This window comes from Mytilus trossulus, chromosome 14 (genome assembly GCF_036588685.1).
Source record: "Mytilus trossulus isolate FHL-02 chromosome 14, PNRI_Mtr1.1.1.hap1, whole genome shotgun sequence".
Classification (NCBI taxonomy): Eukaryota; Metazoa; Mollusca; class Bivalvia; order Mytilida; family Mytilidae; genus Mytilus; species Mytilus trossulus.
The window spans coordinates 46,527,477-46,544,528 of record NC_086386.1 but is presented as its reverse complement, the minus strand read 5'-3'; the positions used below and the strand labels follow the sequence as shown (position 1 = coordinate 46,544,528).

General features: G+C 31.7%; 1 protein-coding gene across 2 annotated transcripts; it reads left to right on the top strand.

The window, feature by feature from the left end:
- Positions 1-348: 348 nt before the first annotated feature.
- On the top strand, positions 349-12,636 carry LOC134696191 (uncharacterized). Of its 2 annotated transcripts, none has more exons than XM_063557861.1 (9): positions 349-465; positions 2,158-2,322; positions 3,005-3,356; positions 4,996-5,200; positions 6,232-6,354; positions 8,075-8,119; positions 9,642-9,677; positions 10,099-10,206; positions 11,979-12,636. In XM_063557861.1, the coding sequence occupies exons 2-9, from the start codon at positions 2,160-2,162 to the stop codon at positions 12,390-12,392; spliced, it is 1,446 nt and encodes a 481-aa protein (XP_063413931.1). In that variant the 5' UTR covers positions 349-465; positions 2,158-2,159; the 3' UTR covers positions 12,393-12,636. The 2 variants fall into 2 exon arrangements, with proteins under 2 accessions (XP_063413931.1, XP_063413930.1); XM_063557860.1 differs by having other exon boundaries at positions 366-461.
- Positions 12,637-17,052: the final 4,416 nt, after the last annotated feature.

The window sequence follows — 17,052 nt, the reverse complement described above, 5'->3', positions numbered from 1 at the left end:
AATCGCACCGTCGATTTTGCTTCGATGTACTTTACTTACCACCAAAAAAACAAAAGAAAATTATTTAATTTCGCATACATCAGTTTTGTTACCGTGGTAGAAACAATGATTGAATGAAGTCTACACATATTTTTTTAAATTTTAGAACAGTCCAGCTAAAACTCAAACATTGATATAGGTTTATTAATTTAACAGTCACTGAACATTTATTCCATGTGAAATCATATATTTTCTTCTTTAGAATAGGTGAAGTAAAACACATCCATTCAAATCCTCTTGCCTTATCTGACCTTAGGCTATCAATGTGTATTTTTTGAAAATCACCGGATCACGTGATTGTTTAACAATATTTATTATGACACAATTATATGGATACTTAACTGACATCCTGTTTATGTGGAAATCTTAACTTAAATCTTGCTTCAATGTTTTATACTTCCCACTAAAAAACTGCGAACTATGTGAGTAAGTATGCATTATTTGTGTAACCTGTGGTAATGGTCAATTTATTTTTTTGTAATAATTACTATAAATTACACTTACTATAGATTTCTTTATTTTAGATATGCTTTTCCAGGAAAGGCATATGACAAGACTTGAATAAGCTTTTATCAAGATATAGCCATCAAGGACATTTTTAGTTTGTTTAGTTACAACATGTATGATCATAAATATTTAGTTAACAGACAAAATCATTCTAAGGTCACTTTGCCATAAGTAGTATCTGGTATCAGTTTCAGTTTAGTACAATTTAATGTTTTACAAAAAAAAAAGAATTAAAATGTATTCTTTTGTCAGTAAATATGCACTTGTAACTGATTGGATAGTGCCTACTTGAACTGATATTTCAACTGCATCGCTAGTAATCCTCAGTTTCAATGGAAGAAAATACTAATTTTTAAAAATAAACAAAAACATATTGCAGAAATAACTAGTTCAAACCGCTGTTAAAAAGTCATATATCGATTCAGAAGAAACAAATCCGGGTTCCAACAAACACAGAAAACTTTTTTCTGAAAGATGAACAATGCTTGAAACCATCACTCAGGATCATAAGTAAGGGAAGGTAACTACCAACAACATTTATGACCTACAACACAGTTCATGACATTCCACAAATTTACAAGCCAAATATTTACATAAAGAGATGTTTCCATATTTCCGGTAAAAGAGAAAGTATACAAAGAGGACAATCAGAAGCATAGGTCCACAAAAGTACCATGTATGCTGCTTTAATCATATAATACATAAGAAATTAAAAATGATGTTTATCCAAGAATGAAGGAACAAACTTTGCAATGAGCTAAAGGAAAATGACTTTTCCTACAAATCAAGACATAAATCGGTTAGACTGATCCAAGTCCGGGTCAAAAACCAAAACCTAGGGAAACACATCAATTATAAGAGGAAAACAACGTAAACACTGAATTGCTACACACACACTGCCAACTTATATAGAAAGACATTGTTGATAAATATTACATATCAGCCTCACAAATAGTATACGATGATCTTGAAGTATAGATTCGACGTACTGACGTTGTTTTTCATCATAATAGCGTGTTATAGTCTTTGTAAATTATTATTGTTACTGTATAGTCTGTTTATGTACTGTTAGTCCCTTTGACGCGGCTTGGTATGGTATTTATATCTCCCGTAATTGTGCTATGCTATTTTTTTTGTATTCTTGTCTTTCGAGTTGCAAATGTGTATTGACTGTATGCTCTTTTGTTATTATTTGTTGATGTATTTGTTTATTTCTATAGTGATTAAGATTTTGACACAATGGTGACCGCTATTCCCCTATTTTTTACATTTTTACCTATACTCTGACTGTTTGTTTTCACACATCTTTGTCAATGGAATGGAATTTTATGCGAATGACATACAAGTGAGAGGTTGAGCTAGCTATAACACCAGGTTAAATCCACCATTTTCTACGTAAAACAATGTATGTACAAAGCTAGTACCGTAACAAATCTATTCATTCGTTTAATGTTTTTGAGCTTTTGATTATGCCATTTGATTAGGGTCTTCCCGTTTTGAATTTTCCTCGGACTTCTGTATTTTTGTGATTCTACCCTTGCAATGAATTAAACTTTTTTTTAATAAACTTTGACGAATGATGTTCATTTGCACTTGAATTTTTTTTTGAAGAAATGGGCGAAACCTTAAGCAAGAAGTGGAGACATGATCCAGCATACCATGAAGCAACAGAAACCTTGACGAGATCAAACGAAAATACTCAACAATTCGTTAATAAAATCTTAACTGAATCGAACAAATTAGAAGCCAAAAATAAAGAGCTAGAGAAAGAAATAGGTATATTAATATCTAATATTTGAATGTTATAAATGAAGGAAACAATGTAATATTACTAGTATCATCGAAATTTATCTATAATTCAAAAGTTCATTAACTTTCTTCTCAAATAATGCGGAAATCGGATCGAAACAATATCATTCACTTTTGGCTAGCGAGGTAGTAGTATTTTTAAATACAATAAGTAGTAGTAGAAGTAGTAATAGAAGAAGTAGTAGTAGTAGGAGGAGGAGGAGGATTAGTAGTAGTAGTAGTAGTAGAAGTAGTAGTAATAGTAGTAGTAGTGGTAGGAGTAGTAGTAGTGGTAGTAGTAGTAGTAGTAGTAGTAGAAGTAGTAGTAGGAGGAGGATTAGTAATAGTAGTAGTAGCAGAAGTAGTCGTGTTGTAGTAATAGTAGTAGTAGTAGTAATAGTAGAAGTAGTAGCGGTAGTAGTAGTAGTAGTAGTGGTAGGAGTAGTAGTAGTAGTAGTAGTAGCAGAAGTAGTAGTGTAGTAGTAGAAGTAGTAGTAGTAGTAGTAGTAGTAGTAGTAGGAGTAGTAGTAGTAGTAGTAGTAGTAGTAGTAGTAGTAGTAGTAGTAGTAGTAGTAGTAGTAGTAGTAGTAGTAGTAGTAGTAGTAGTAGTAGTAGGTTTTTTTTAAGCAGTAGTAGTATTATTAAATAATTGGTTTTTTTATTGAAATAGCCAAACTCAAAGCATCTATTGAATTAAAGAAAACTCCATCAAGAGACAAGCTAAATCCAGCATCTTCAGAGGAAAAACCACAACTGACAAGAGCCCAGCTTAATCGAGGACAATCGGAGGACCTAATACTGGCAGGAAGAGACAAGCGGAATCGAGGTCATTCGGAGGAACAACTACTAGCCAGAAGAGCCATGATGAATCGAGGACTTTCGCAAGAAGGACAATTACTGGAAGGATGCCTTATTGAACAGCATAATTTAACCGGGGACAACGAAACGCTGAAGCAAGAAAATAACAAATTAAGAAAAGAGATCAAAGTGTTGTCAGATGAAAAAGAAATTGCCCTTTCAAGGTAAAATAATAACGTTTAAAACAAAATTAGCATTTTTTTGTAATATTCCTCATAATACAAAATGTATGTGTAGTTATATCTAGATTAGCACAGTAAATTGTCTTTTTGAGAAAAAATTAAAAAAAATCAAGTTTTACATAATTTGCAAAAAATTTATACTTATGGACATGATCTACCCCGTGTCCATTGACCAATTTCTGTCAAGTTAATGTCCTTCCTTTTTTGGCGTAACTTAAACATGTTAAACTTACATCCTATGTTGTATAATTTTGTATTAAAACTAATGACATAATAAATTAAGTAATAAATTATCCTCCAATGTCAGTGATGCAAGCTTAGATACAAACTTTGAAAATTTTACACCTTACGCCTTTTTGAATTTACCATCATTAGGATCAACAGAGACATATATATGTGTATATCTGTCTCTGGGGACATTAAAATCCAAAGGTTTAAAAGTCGTGGGTATATGAATACACAGAATCATTAGGAACTATATTCTACTAACTAAAACACAAATAACAAAAATACCGAACTCCAATAAAAATTCAAAAAAGGATGTTTCTAAGAAAATGGCAACATCAAATGTGCATACACATCAAATGAATGGATATTAATTGTCATATTCCTGACTTGGTTCAGACATGTCTCATGTAGAAAATGTTGGAAATAAGACTGGTTTATATCTAGCTTAACTTTTCACTTGTATGACACCTAAATAACATTCCAGTATATTTACGTCGAATATCTAATCTAAACAAACCAGCATGCATAATAGGTAAAACTTTCAAAAATAGTGATACAGCGGTCAAAATTATGCCATAAATCTTTATCACTATAAAAACAAAAAAAATTGTCTACGAATAAAATCAACAGAAGGACCTTTAAAAAAAATTAAAAATCCCAAACGAAGCACTGACTGCCTTGCTTAAATCATTGGTGACAAGCAACGAGAGTACACGAAAATTGCTGTTTATAAATTTTGAACCAAAACATTTGAAAGCCAGTGATGTTAAAATGTGAACAAAGTTTAGAGATATGTGACCAAGAGCGATTTAAAATGGTACTGCTACAAATAGTCAGGTTAAAATATATATTGTAAACATCACATAGCAGAGAGGGAGACAGAGCAGATTGTAACCACAAAAAATATTGTTATCGAGGCGAAGCCAAGGTTCACAATGCTTTTTTAAGGGGAACCAATCTGCTCTGTCATCCTCTCAGCTATGTGTCATTCAATTTATTATACTAAATGCCCTATCATTATTGTCGTTTACCATGAATATTTTTTTAATGTAAAATATTTTACTATGCGTTTACGTATATAACAACGTTACAGATATTACAAAAATCAACAGAAGTTTTATTGTTTTGTTTTGACAGCCTATTAAAAAGTTATGCCAAAACGTAGAACTTGAGGATTGATCTGTTTCAGATTTTTATTTATTATTCTTTAAATTATTGGTTTTTAATTGGTTTCACGAGAGGGTGACATTCAAAGAATAAACTCCCCTACTCAGTCACAGGAGTATATTTTCTCCCTCGTATTAGCTAATCAAAATCTAGCTTTTAACTTGAAGTATAATAAATCGAAATAGATCATTAATGTGAATATAAGGCTGAGGTATGAGTTTTGTAGGTTAAGCAAACTAGCAGGTATTCAACTTACCAAAGGAAACAGCGACATCACTGATTTGAGTGACTCAAACAGACCAACAAAACTATCTGAAAAATGGTCCAGTCTATATACTGATGAATGGTCCGATGCATTTGATGAACTATTTAAAATCAAGAAAACAAACGATAACTTCAGAATAGAAAAGGAGCTCTGCGATATTGTAAAGGCAAGTTTAGTTTAGTTCATTTCATACATATACTCGTACGTTTGACGGTCCAAAAAGTATCTAACAAATCAAATATTTCCCAAAAAGTGAATCAGACATTAAAGCAATCTTGGACTTATTATACCTAAAATGTATTGTAAAGAAGTATATAAAAAATATACTTCCCCAAAAGGTAAATTAACAAGTCAATCAAAATTTACAAAATCAAAGTCAGAACAATCAACAAACGGAACGAAAAGAAAACAACTGTACATATCCAATATTATGAGTTATATAGTTCGCTACTAACCCCCTATAGATCCGTAGAGGGTTAGTAAAATCCATAGGAGGTGAGGCCTGAGGCCGAATCCCCTATGGATTTTATTCACCCTCTATGGATCTGTAGGGAGTTAACCATTTGACAAATTTATCGCACGCTGGACTTTTTCTGCTGCGTTTTGTTGTAAAATAAGCAATAAAACACAACGACATTAATAGATGACGTCACCATTAACGCGTCATAAACCCCCTATGAGGTTTACTACCCCCTTACGGTCTCATTAGGGGTCAACACGTGACGGCGTAAAACCAATCACAACGTGATAATTTACCCGCGGTGCGATAATATTCAATCTTTTATTTTAAAATGATGTAATTAAAAGACATTTTAAAAATTAAAATATTTTGTGTGGTTTAAACCGTGGAACCGAAACGCCGCAATCCAACGTATATTTGTAGACACCCGCGCAAGTACTTTGATTACAAAAATGTATGTACTAGAAAGAGGTGTCAAGGAAAATTAAAACACTTTCAATGGACAATAAATTGTATATACTCTAGAGAATAAGATAATATCACAGACAATGATGAAACAAACCCACTAACAAAATTTCATAGAGCATACCTTTCAATTTGTTTGCGTTACTTAACTAATAACCGACGAAAATTGTGTTGTTATTTTTTTATTGGTTTCTATCTTTTGACATGATTGATAAGCACGTATTGTGGTTACGAAGTAATCCAAATGTACTTAAAAATGGTTTATTTTATAGAAATGTTATATAACATGTGTAAAGATTGGAGAGAAACAGATGGTGGACATTAAAAAACATACATGGGATATTGCCTGCTGTTTACATCATCGACCCGATCAATTAGTGGAAGCAGCACAAACAGTAAGTTACTTGACCCGACTGCAATGAACACAATAGACTTGAACAAATAATATACAATGATACAGTTAAGTCAACCTTATATCTTTACCTACACATATACATTGGCAATGTGGATCCATTTTCTTTGTCTTTTTTGTGAATTTACAATGAACAGCATTCCAGCAACTCCAAAATATCGAGTACATGTCTAGAGATTGTACGAGTGTCAATGGCTAATTTTTCCTATCCTGACTACCTTGATTAAGGGTTTCTGTAAGGAAACTATTGTATAAACTGTTTCAAATCGAAACTTTTTTATCAACCTTCGTAATTTTTACGGACGCCATCATGATTTGGTTTGTCTGTATAGGATGCGCGAATAGTGTTGAACAGGAATCGTTTTACCTTTCAGAAACACATAAGTTGACATTCGTTTTGTGAGAAATGGGTTTGAATTAGTCCATCGTTAATAAGAAAACATGGATATAAAAATATTTTTATAAAATCTCATTGGAAAATATATATCCTTTATACGAGAGATATATATATCCTTTATACGAGATATATATATCCTTTATACGAGAGATATATATCCTTTATACGAGAGATATATATCCTTTATACGAGAGATATATATCCTTTATACGAGAGATATATTCTTATTTGATAGTGATACCTTAATGTTTTCCATGCATTACTTGTATATTTTAATTCGATTTATAAAAAAGAAAAGATGACTCAGCATTAAATATCTTGGCACATCCGCTAAGGAATGTATTGTAATTGACAACACTCACTTAATAAAGGCAATAGTAGTATTCAACTGGTAAAAAGTCATAAATCCAAGGTTACAAACTATAAAAAAAAGTAAAATCACAAAAATACTGAACTCAGAGGAAAATCAATTTGGAAAGTCCATAATCACATGGCAAAATCAAAAAACATAACGCATCAAAAACGAATGGACAAGAACTGTCATATTCCTGACTTGGTACAGGCATTTTCAAATGTAGAAAATGGTGGATTAATTGGATATAGGAAGATGTGGTGTGAGTGCCAATGAGACAACTCTCCATCCAAATAACAATTTAAAAATTAAACCATTATAGGTTAAAGAACTTTAACCTGGTTCTATAGCGCTAACCCTCTCATTTAATAACAGTCTCATCAAATTCCGCTACATTTACATGATGCGTTAAATAAACAGTCACAATTAATAAAACGGTCAAAATATGGGTACATCAGTCATCATCGTATAACAATTTTAAAAGGAACAATTTAACAGGACACAAAAACATCTACTATCTACGAACACATGGATTGATTTGAGTGTCTGACGTCAGAAAAATTTATACGTCACATAAATTTGTCGTTCAATGTGCATACAAACAATTTTAAAATTTACAAAGGCAATGTATGCATACAGGATTAAAAAATCAAAAGTATGTAAGAATAAATTACAGAAATAGACCGAGATTCAAACTAGTCCAAAAGTTATACATAGAATTTATGAGAATCCAAAACTTTTAAAAGGAACAATTTAACAGGACACAAAAACATCTACTATCTACGAACACATGGATTGATTTGAGTGTCTGACGTCAGAAAAATTATATACGTCACATAAATTTGTCGAATTAACCGAGTGAGACACATCAACTATAAGAGAAAAACAAAGAAAATACTTTCATTTTACAAGAATTTTGTTTTTTATATGTTTATGTGCATATTTATGTTATAGACCATGTTTAACAAAATGGTAAAAGAAGAAAAGGTTGATAAAAAGGTAAATATAACTATACACTTGATATTATAACATTTGGGAAATAATCTTAAAGATGAACGTAGGTCAGATTATGGATTATTTGTCAAATAATTTGGACTCTTTGTGTAGTGTGTTTTCCAATGGTATATAGTATTGGACTTTCACTAACATGTTCAATACATCTAAGCCTCAAACATCACTAATATGACATTAATTGTTCTTTTTAAGGGATATCTGATTATCTAGGTCATTGGTTTTTACATATATGAGTAGAACGGGTAACAACTGTGGAGCAGGATCTGCTAAAATTTCCAGAGCATCTGAGATCACCGCTTGTTTTTTGTTTGGTTCGTCTTGCTTGGTTTTCTAAATAGTTATCAAAGGTGCCAGGATTATAATTTAGTACGCTATACGCGCGTTTCGTCTACATAAGGTTTATCAGTGACGCTCATATCAAAATATTTGTAAAGCCAAACAAGTTTGTGTGATGTTGTTTGTCTGCTGGTCTTTTTCCGTTTTTGGCCATGGTGTTATAGGTTTATTTATTTATAGTTTGAATGTGCCTTTTGTATCTTTCTTCCCTCTTATATCAGCTTGAAAGGGTTTGTCATCAAAAAGGAAATTGACAAAATAATATTTTTTTAAGATAAACAAAAGAATAAGGATAAGTTTATGTTGTATGGTGGAAGAAAAATTGGTACAATTTTAGCAAATGGACTGAAATAGCTGTTTTTACACCTAAAATCCTACTCTGAGTACAGACAAACCAGTGCAATTTAAAATGCTTTAAGGGCTAGCATTTTTTAGGTATACAGCATTGAAATGCATTTTATGTTTCTGATGGTTTTATATTCTGAGCCTGGACAAATGTTCACTGTTTTAAGTGTTTAAAGGGCTCATTCATCAAACGGGACTTGAAATAATACCTGACACCATCTAAGGTTAACTTTGCCTAAGGAAATTGACACCTCAGTTTCTTAATAATATATTAAGTTATAAACGGACAATTTCAAAACAATATGTTTGTCAGTAAAGTAGTACTGCAGATTTAGCTGACAATACACTCAGAGAATAGAAATGTGGTAAGATTGCCAATGACACAACTATCCACCAGAGTTCAAATGAAGTGAATGTAAGCAGTTATATGCAACCATGAGGAGAAATATAATTAGAAACCCCCATACCGTATAGTAGCTAATACAGGACTGCGACATGAAAAATAACTAAGTTCTGTGAAAAAAGAATCCAACACTGTATGAAATCCATGCGTCATTTGGTGCCGGAAAATTGGTACCGTTAATGTTATTATTACCTTTATCAGAAAAAATCAAAGCCTATTATGTGAAAGCCATATATAAGAAACGAAACGGGTTAAAACATATTTAATCAGAAAGGACTTACAAATAACTGCCAAATTCGTCGACGATCAACCTTGACTGGTGTGTGTCTCTGTCGTTGTGTGTTTTCAACAATGTTGTTTTTTGCCTTGACTCCATGGAATACATGTGTATCATATAACAGTGGAAATTCAATCATTTTACAGGCTGCTACAATGGTGATTAATCATAGGAACAATGGGGTATGTTTGTATATCTTTAAGTTTTGTATAATTTCCATAGTATCTTCAGTCTCTCAATTTACAGAGCGAGTAACTATAAATAACTGTGTGTCAAACATTTGTTAATTGTTAAGCCTCATTTGGAACCTTCGAATCAAACAATATTTAGAACTATAAAAACAAAATAAAATTCAAGCAAAGTCTAGGAAGTTTGTCCCCAATTTAGGTTTTGATATTTTTACTAACAATTTATTTTTCTGCATTATAAATCGTTGTGTTATATAATCTGGATACAGTTTGATCGAAAAGTAAAACATATTTTTCTTGGAAGCGTTACATAAAGTTGCACATGTTTAGCAAGCAGCACAATTTGATTTGTTTCGTCAAATATTATTTCTAAATATGTCAATTGATATAACATAAAACAATTAACTTATCATAGGGAGATATGACAAGGCTACTTGTAATACAGAAATGTATGGAGGAGTTGGTTGATATTGTACATGAACGAAGGAAGTATGATAAGAAATTATCAGAATACGTTAAACAGGTAAATACCTGCAAATTATATAATTTTGAAACTAAATTCTATGAGATTTGAATAACAATATTTAGAATGGTCATTCAACATAATAGTTAACTTCGGTTATCTCGTGTAATTGCTTGATAAATCGCCCTTAGTAAAGAAAATATCTCTGATTTAGACCCAAAACTCTCTGAAACTGACAGTATCAAGATGATGATTTCTAGATTATCAAATAATTGTAATATTTGAAGGACGTGTTTTTCAAAACAACAATCGGCATTCCCTTGGAAACCAGTTGTGCTCCTCTTGTTTGCTGGTTTATTCCTTTATTCACATGACTTTATACAGGATTTTTTTGGAAGAAAGAAACGAAGTTAGCAGTATACTTTAATTACCCTACAGCTACAAAGATTATTTTCTTTCATTAAAAAAATCAAAATTTGGTCACCATGCATGTTGAAACAAAATATCCCATCGAGCTTGCGATGAAGGATACAACAAATACAGTTAATTATGCCTTTTGTCTTGACTTAAAACTAGAAATTGACAATGAGGGTCGGTAGAAAACAAAACCTTTACGCCAAAAAAAAATGATTTGTTAACTTTCCATATTTATGAAAAAAACATTTCGGCAGCGCCTGCATACGGAGTATTAGATTTTGACTACTCAAATTATTTATAACATTATTTTTTTTAATTTCCGTCGATAAATTTAGAAAAAGTTATCAACGATTCCAATTCTCTCAGACAAAATTCGACTTTAGGTGAATATGGCTGAACTGTTCAGGTCTATTTTGGTTTTATAACTTCCTACGTAATTAGGTTTATACCACCAAATCATTGTACGTCACATCCGGTTGTATACGAAAAAGGTCGAAAAATTATCCCTTGAATTTTACAGTTGTAGGTTATTAATCATCCTACATCTTATTCGGTAAAACTTTGCTGTTTCATAAACATATGTCTTTGGTATTTTAAAGCACCATTTTTTTTATTTAGGGTTTCTATAGAATTTTTTGTAAGCTTCATGTTACATGGTTACTAAAGCTGGTACACAGGTTAAATAAGGGGAGATATTTGATTGGTTAACTTCCAGTGATGGTTATTTTCTTATATGCAATGAAATGTTATGTGAATTTTTTTTCTATAGCAATGGACAGGATAAAACTTTACTAATGTCAAGTATTTCTTTATTTAAAAAAAAAGATAAATTCTGCAGAATTTTTTGAAAAGTGCAAATTTAACAAAGAATAACAGGGGAATACTCAATGGTGGTATCACACCTAAAGTTTTGATAGAACCTTGAAAATACAAAAGCAAAAGAAAGTTGGATTAATCAATGATTCATTATCTCAATGTGGAACAATACATCACACCATACTGTGGTTGGAGGTATCTCCTAGTATAGTTTCAGTTTTGTGTCGATTACGCTACTGTGTTGCATTGACGAACAACGCACAGTATTTGCCGATACATCTAAACAAACTATGAAAAAGCGAACGAAGTATTACAGTCATAAATTGCTCAACCAAATATTTTACAAAAAAACGAGCAAGCTCGTATAAACTGATTTAAAACCTGTACATTTTTATCATACAAACATCTGCATCTGATATTTTGTAACCTGTGAAAGCTACAATTCCATCAAAATTCAGTCTTTTTGAGGTTAAGATAACTTTTATGATGTATTTTTTTTTTGCACATTGGGATTTTTGTAGGTTTAAATGTTGGTGTTTTGTTTTTATTGATTTAATTGCATTACTTTGTAAATAATTAACCTTAATTCTTTTGTGTAGGAAACTATGCGACAGTTTGAACATTACAGAAAACCAGGTTCGAAAAACCACGTCATAACATTTGTTGAGCGCTGCACAGATCTATGCTGGAGCATGGTAATCAAAGCGCCTTCCATGGTTCTGGTTTATGACCAACCGGAAGGTCGGCCGATCGACAAAAACATGTTTACAGTATATACCAAACAGGGGCCACTCATTGACTTTGTGGTATGGCCAGCCTTGATTTTGCGCACTGATGGTCCAATTCTTGCGAAAGGCGCTGCACAGGGAAAAGGGGGTGAACCAAATAGATACATGGGAACGAAAATAGGATCTGAATCGATAGGCAATTCAACATGGACAGTTACCAAAACAGCAGAATCAGTCAACGTAGAAAATGAGACATCAAGAGTAAATTGGAATAATATAAAATAGCATTGTAATGACATGTGGATTTAAATATGCATAATGGATTATTCATCAGAAGGGAATAGCCGGCATATAAGACTGTTCGAAATTTGAATTTCAAACACTGCTTCTCCGCTGCGCGCATAGCGTACTTCGGTCAATGCTTAAACCGTGTAACAAATAAAATTATAAAAACAATCATTAAATTCTTAAGTTAAAATCAGAATACTTTTTGAACTGTACAGTATAAATATTGAATTTATTGTCTATATACTATTGTTGCTATGTTCACATGCCTACAAGAGAACATTGTTTTGTTTCGTTCAAAAATGTCGATTTATAAATTTAAATACGTGCCATTCATTTCCCGTTACCGTTTTTCTTTGACTTGTGCTAAAAATTAACGACATATCCTAATTTCATTGTAATGTTATTACAGCATGAAATAATATAAGTAGATTTTTTGTAAAAGATTGGTTTATCCTCCCACATAACCGATTAGGCCAAACAATATTATTCAATTAAAACAAGGACTCAGATATATGTATTATGGAGATACGTTCCCAGATATTTGGTAGTACAAAACAGATACTTCTGATCTGGGCAACAAGTTAAATTTGATCTCATATTGAACGTGTTTATGCATGTGTTTATATATTTAAGAGAGACTTTCAACCAGAGTTTAACAGTAATCTCAAAACATCAAGATTGCATTTGATAGTATAATTACCAAAATACATCTGACTAAGTATATAGTTCATTCTTGCTTTAAATGTGTGCATTGCATCCCTTCAATTCTACATTATGCGGGTTTTTTTTAATTCTCTATTGTGGAAGGATATATCATGCTTGAAAAAATAGATATAGGAAGATGCGGTGTGAGTGCCAATGAGACAACTCTCCATCCAAATAACAATTTAAAAAAAGTAAACCATTATAGGTCAATGTACGGCCTTCAACACCGAGCCTTGGCTCACACCGAACAACAAGCTATAAAGGGACCAAAATTACTATTGTAAAACCATTCAAACGGGAAAACCAACGGTCTAATCTATATAAAACAAAACGAGAAACGAAAAACACGTATAAATTACATAAACAAACGACAACTACTGTACATCAGAATCCTATTTATAATATCGTATGCTGTTATAATATTTATCGTTACAAAGTTTACTAGATATAGGAAGATGTGGTGTAAGTGCCAATGAGACAACTCTCCATCCAAATAACAATTTAAAAATTAAACCATTATAGGTAAAAGTACGGCCTTCAACACGGAGCCTTGGCTCACACCGAACAACAAGCTATAAAGGGCCCCAAAACTACTAGTGCAAAACCATTCAAACGGGAAAACCAACGGTCCAATACCACATTTGTGCATTTCGACACATATTCTATCAGGGATACTAAATAGCAAAATATTGAAAAATCCAAAAAACAAAACTTACAAACACAAACAATGAGGGCTGATATACATTTGTTACCGATAAAGCCAAACATAATTGTTTATCCAACAAAGAATCATTTGTATGTAGGATGTTGATACCAGTACTTTTATTTTCGTTAAATTTAATTTTGAATTAGAAGTCAACATGCAGAGCTCACAAAATGTTACTCCACCTCTTATAAAGATGATGATTGTTCAAGGAACAAGAACAAACACTAATAAGATATAAAAAGCTGGGCCTCATTCATTTGTGTAATTTCTGAACAGGAAAATATGTCTAAGCTAAAACAAAAACTGGTTTTAAGAAGACAAAAACCAAATCAAAATTGGTTAAGTACTGATCTTACCACTAGTTGAAATTTTAGAGTTCTAATTGTCCCGTGTTATCTATCATGTAGAATGTTCTTAAATAAATAAATTGTTGTTTCTTTGCAATATGAAGGTACAACTGATTATTGCTAATTAATTGTCGAAATCATTTTTATGATTGTGAATATTAAATGTTACTTGATGCATCTTTTTTATTTATTGTATATTTGTACAATTGTTACAAGTTATGTTATTAGATTCTATCTCATCTTCTATGAAGTTGAAATATGTTTAGTTTTTATATTGTATCGTTTAACATTTGAAATAAAATTAAACAACACAAAATTAAGAAAAGAATATGAATACCAACTTTTTGCCGTTTTTTTTTTATTATTATTACTGTAACAAAGGATTTAGGGTGAATTACGCTTTCAAAGTTGCCTCTCCTCCCAAAAAAAATACAAATGTCGGAGTACATGCTAGTGATATAAGAAACGTAGAATCTATTCTTTCAAAAAGCAAAAGAGAAAGTGCAAAGATTCATTTAATTGTTAAGATTTTTAAATGACTAGTAGTAAGGTATACATTTCGAAGGAGTTACGGTTATAAAAAATACGTACCCCAATATAAAGCAACGTCAATTCGCGCAACTTTTAGGGCAATCCCAATATATTAGTTTGATCAAACTTGAATAAACAAAATAAACTATACACTGACTTTCTCAGAAACATATTCTGTGAAAGTTATTCAATTATGATAAAGGGTTTAGGAGGAAAATTGGATCAAAAAGGGTACTCAAGTGTGCAGCTATAACGACGTCCTTGTCCTTTCCATCTAACTACTTATCCCAGATATCTTCAGATGTCGAAATGATATTGGAGGTGCAAAAGTAATCAAGTAAATCAGGTTCTTTAAATGTTTTACATAGTTGTGTCAAGCCGTTTAAAAGTGGTAGTCGTAACAAAAATTGGACAGACGAATGGTCGGAAGAAGTTGTTGTCAGTTCGATTGATGTGTTTCAGCTTTTAATTATGACTTTTGATTAAGAACTTTCCGTTTTAAATTTTCCGCGATATTCTTGTATTTTTACTCTTCTCCCAATCAAAATAAATACTCCTTTTTTTGAAAGCTGTGTTAAATGGGTGTGGATATGTTAAAATTTCAATATTTAGATGAGTTGAGTAACCAACCTTTTTCACGGCGATGACAAATAGGAATCTGTGGTTTTGATTTGCGTTGAATATTTCGATTTATAGCAAACAAAAATAATGAGCGTAGAGAACGGAAGGTAGCACTTATTCTTATGTTTTACACAGATGTCTTAATTGAAACAAATTATAACTTAATGAACGATGTAATATCAATGTTTCACTATTTAGTTTTTTATGGTTATGATTTTTTAGCAGTTTTCCAAGTTACTACACAATTCATGTTGTCTTTTGACATTACATTAAAACCAATTATATTAGAAATTGAAAAAAACATCAGTGGGATGGATCTTCAAATGCTGCAACATAACTAAATGTGCCGCCAAATGAATGACGATTTCTATCTTTTTACCTTTTTGTATGTAAGAGATAAAGTAAAATTTTAAAGAGCATGAACCAATCTCTCTAGGAACTCATTATTTCCGTTTAGATGTTTTATGTATTTTTACTATGTTTAATATGTTATGCAGCGAAATATGTTGGACTCAAGATAGCAAACAATTTAAGCGAATTTTCGGAGGTATCACTTAAAATACCTCTTATCACAAAAGACTATCATGGGTTTTTTCACGCGTCGAAAAGCGATGAAAATATTTATTCAATTTTGTTTCCATTTGTTTGATGTGTTTGAGCTTTTGATTTTGCAATTTGAATAGGGACTTTATGTTTTAAATTTTCCTTGGAGTTAGAGTTTTTGTGATTTAACCTTTTTCACCGAAATAAAAAAAAACACAAAAAAGAAATACCATATACATGCTCCACATATAAAGAAAGAAAACAAAGATGATCCGTACGTTCTTAACAAATTCATTTTTGGCATTTGATAAACAGCTTTGTTACAATGATTGTATGGAAACACCTTGACGCAATGCTGTTAAAGGGAAAGAGGGCACTTAAAGTTGATTTTGAACAGATTTAAAGAGGAATTGTGAGGGAACGCAAATACAAATGTTGAAGGGAAGATATTGGTGCATTGGTTAGGAACAACTCTTCAATTGTTTATGTTCGAGGCCAAAACAATGAAGAACACATCTTTCTTATTTCGATAAAAATATTGAAAAAACCATTACATACAGAAAGAAAATAAAAGTTATTCTTGCATTAACTGGTCATCCAGATTAAACAAACTAACATGTTAATTTGACAATTACTGTAATTTTTAACATTTTATCAAACTTTTAAAAACCTTAATTTCACAAAAGTTAGCAGAACTCATCATTGATAACTCACATACCAAAAGGCAAGCAAAGTATCTAAACGTGTAAAGAAAAATATCCATATGACTGTGATTTTCAACAATGTATCAAAAGTCCAGAGCCCGTAATTTCGGCAAAAACATAATTTAGCAGAGCGAAAAAAAACTTAAACTTGAACTATAACTCATTCAAAAAATCAGCCAAATATATGAGGCGTATAGATAAAATTACATATGACGGATTGAAGGAAGAATGGACAAATGCAAAACTATATGGCCCCAACAACTTTGTCGGGCATAGGGGACACAACAAAAAACCTTGAATGTTATACTAATAAGAAGATAAAGATATTTTTGAATTGTATCAATATGGAATATAAAGATAAACACATCTCTTAAGAGAAAGATAATACAAATACTTGATTGGTGCGAGACAATACTTACGGTATGTGTTCATTAGGGAAGCTGGTCTCGTTTTCTGATTCTGTAATTCTAAGTCTGTGAAAAACATGCAGACCTAAAATT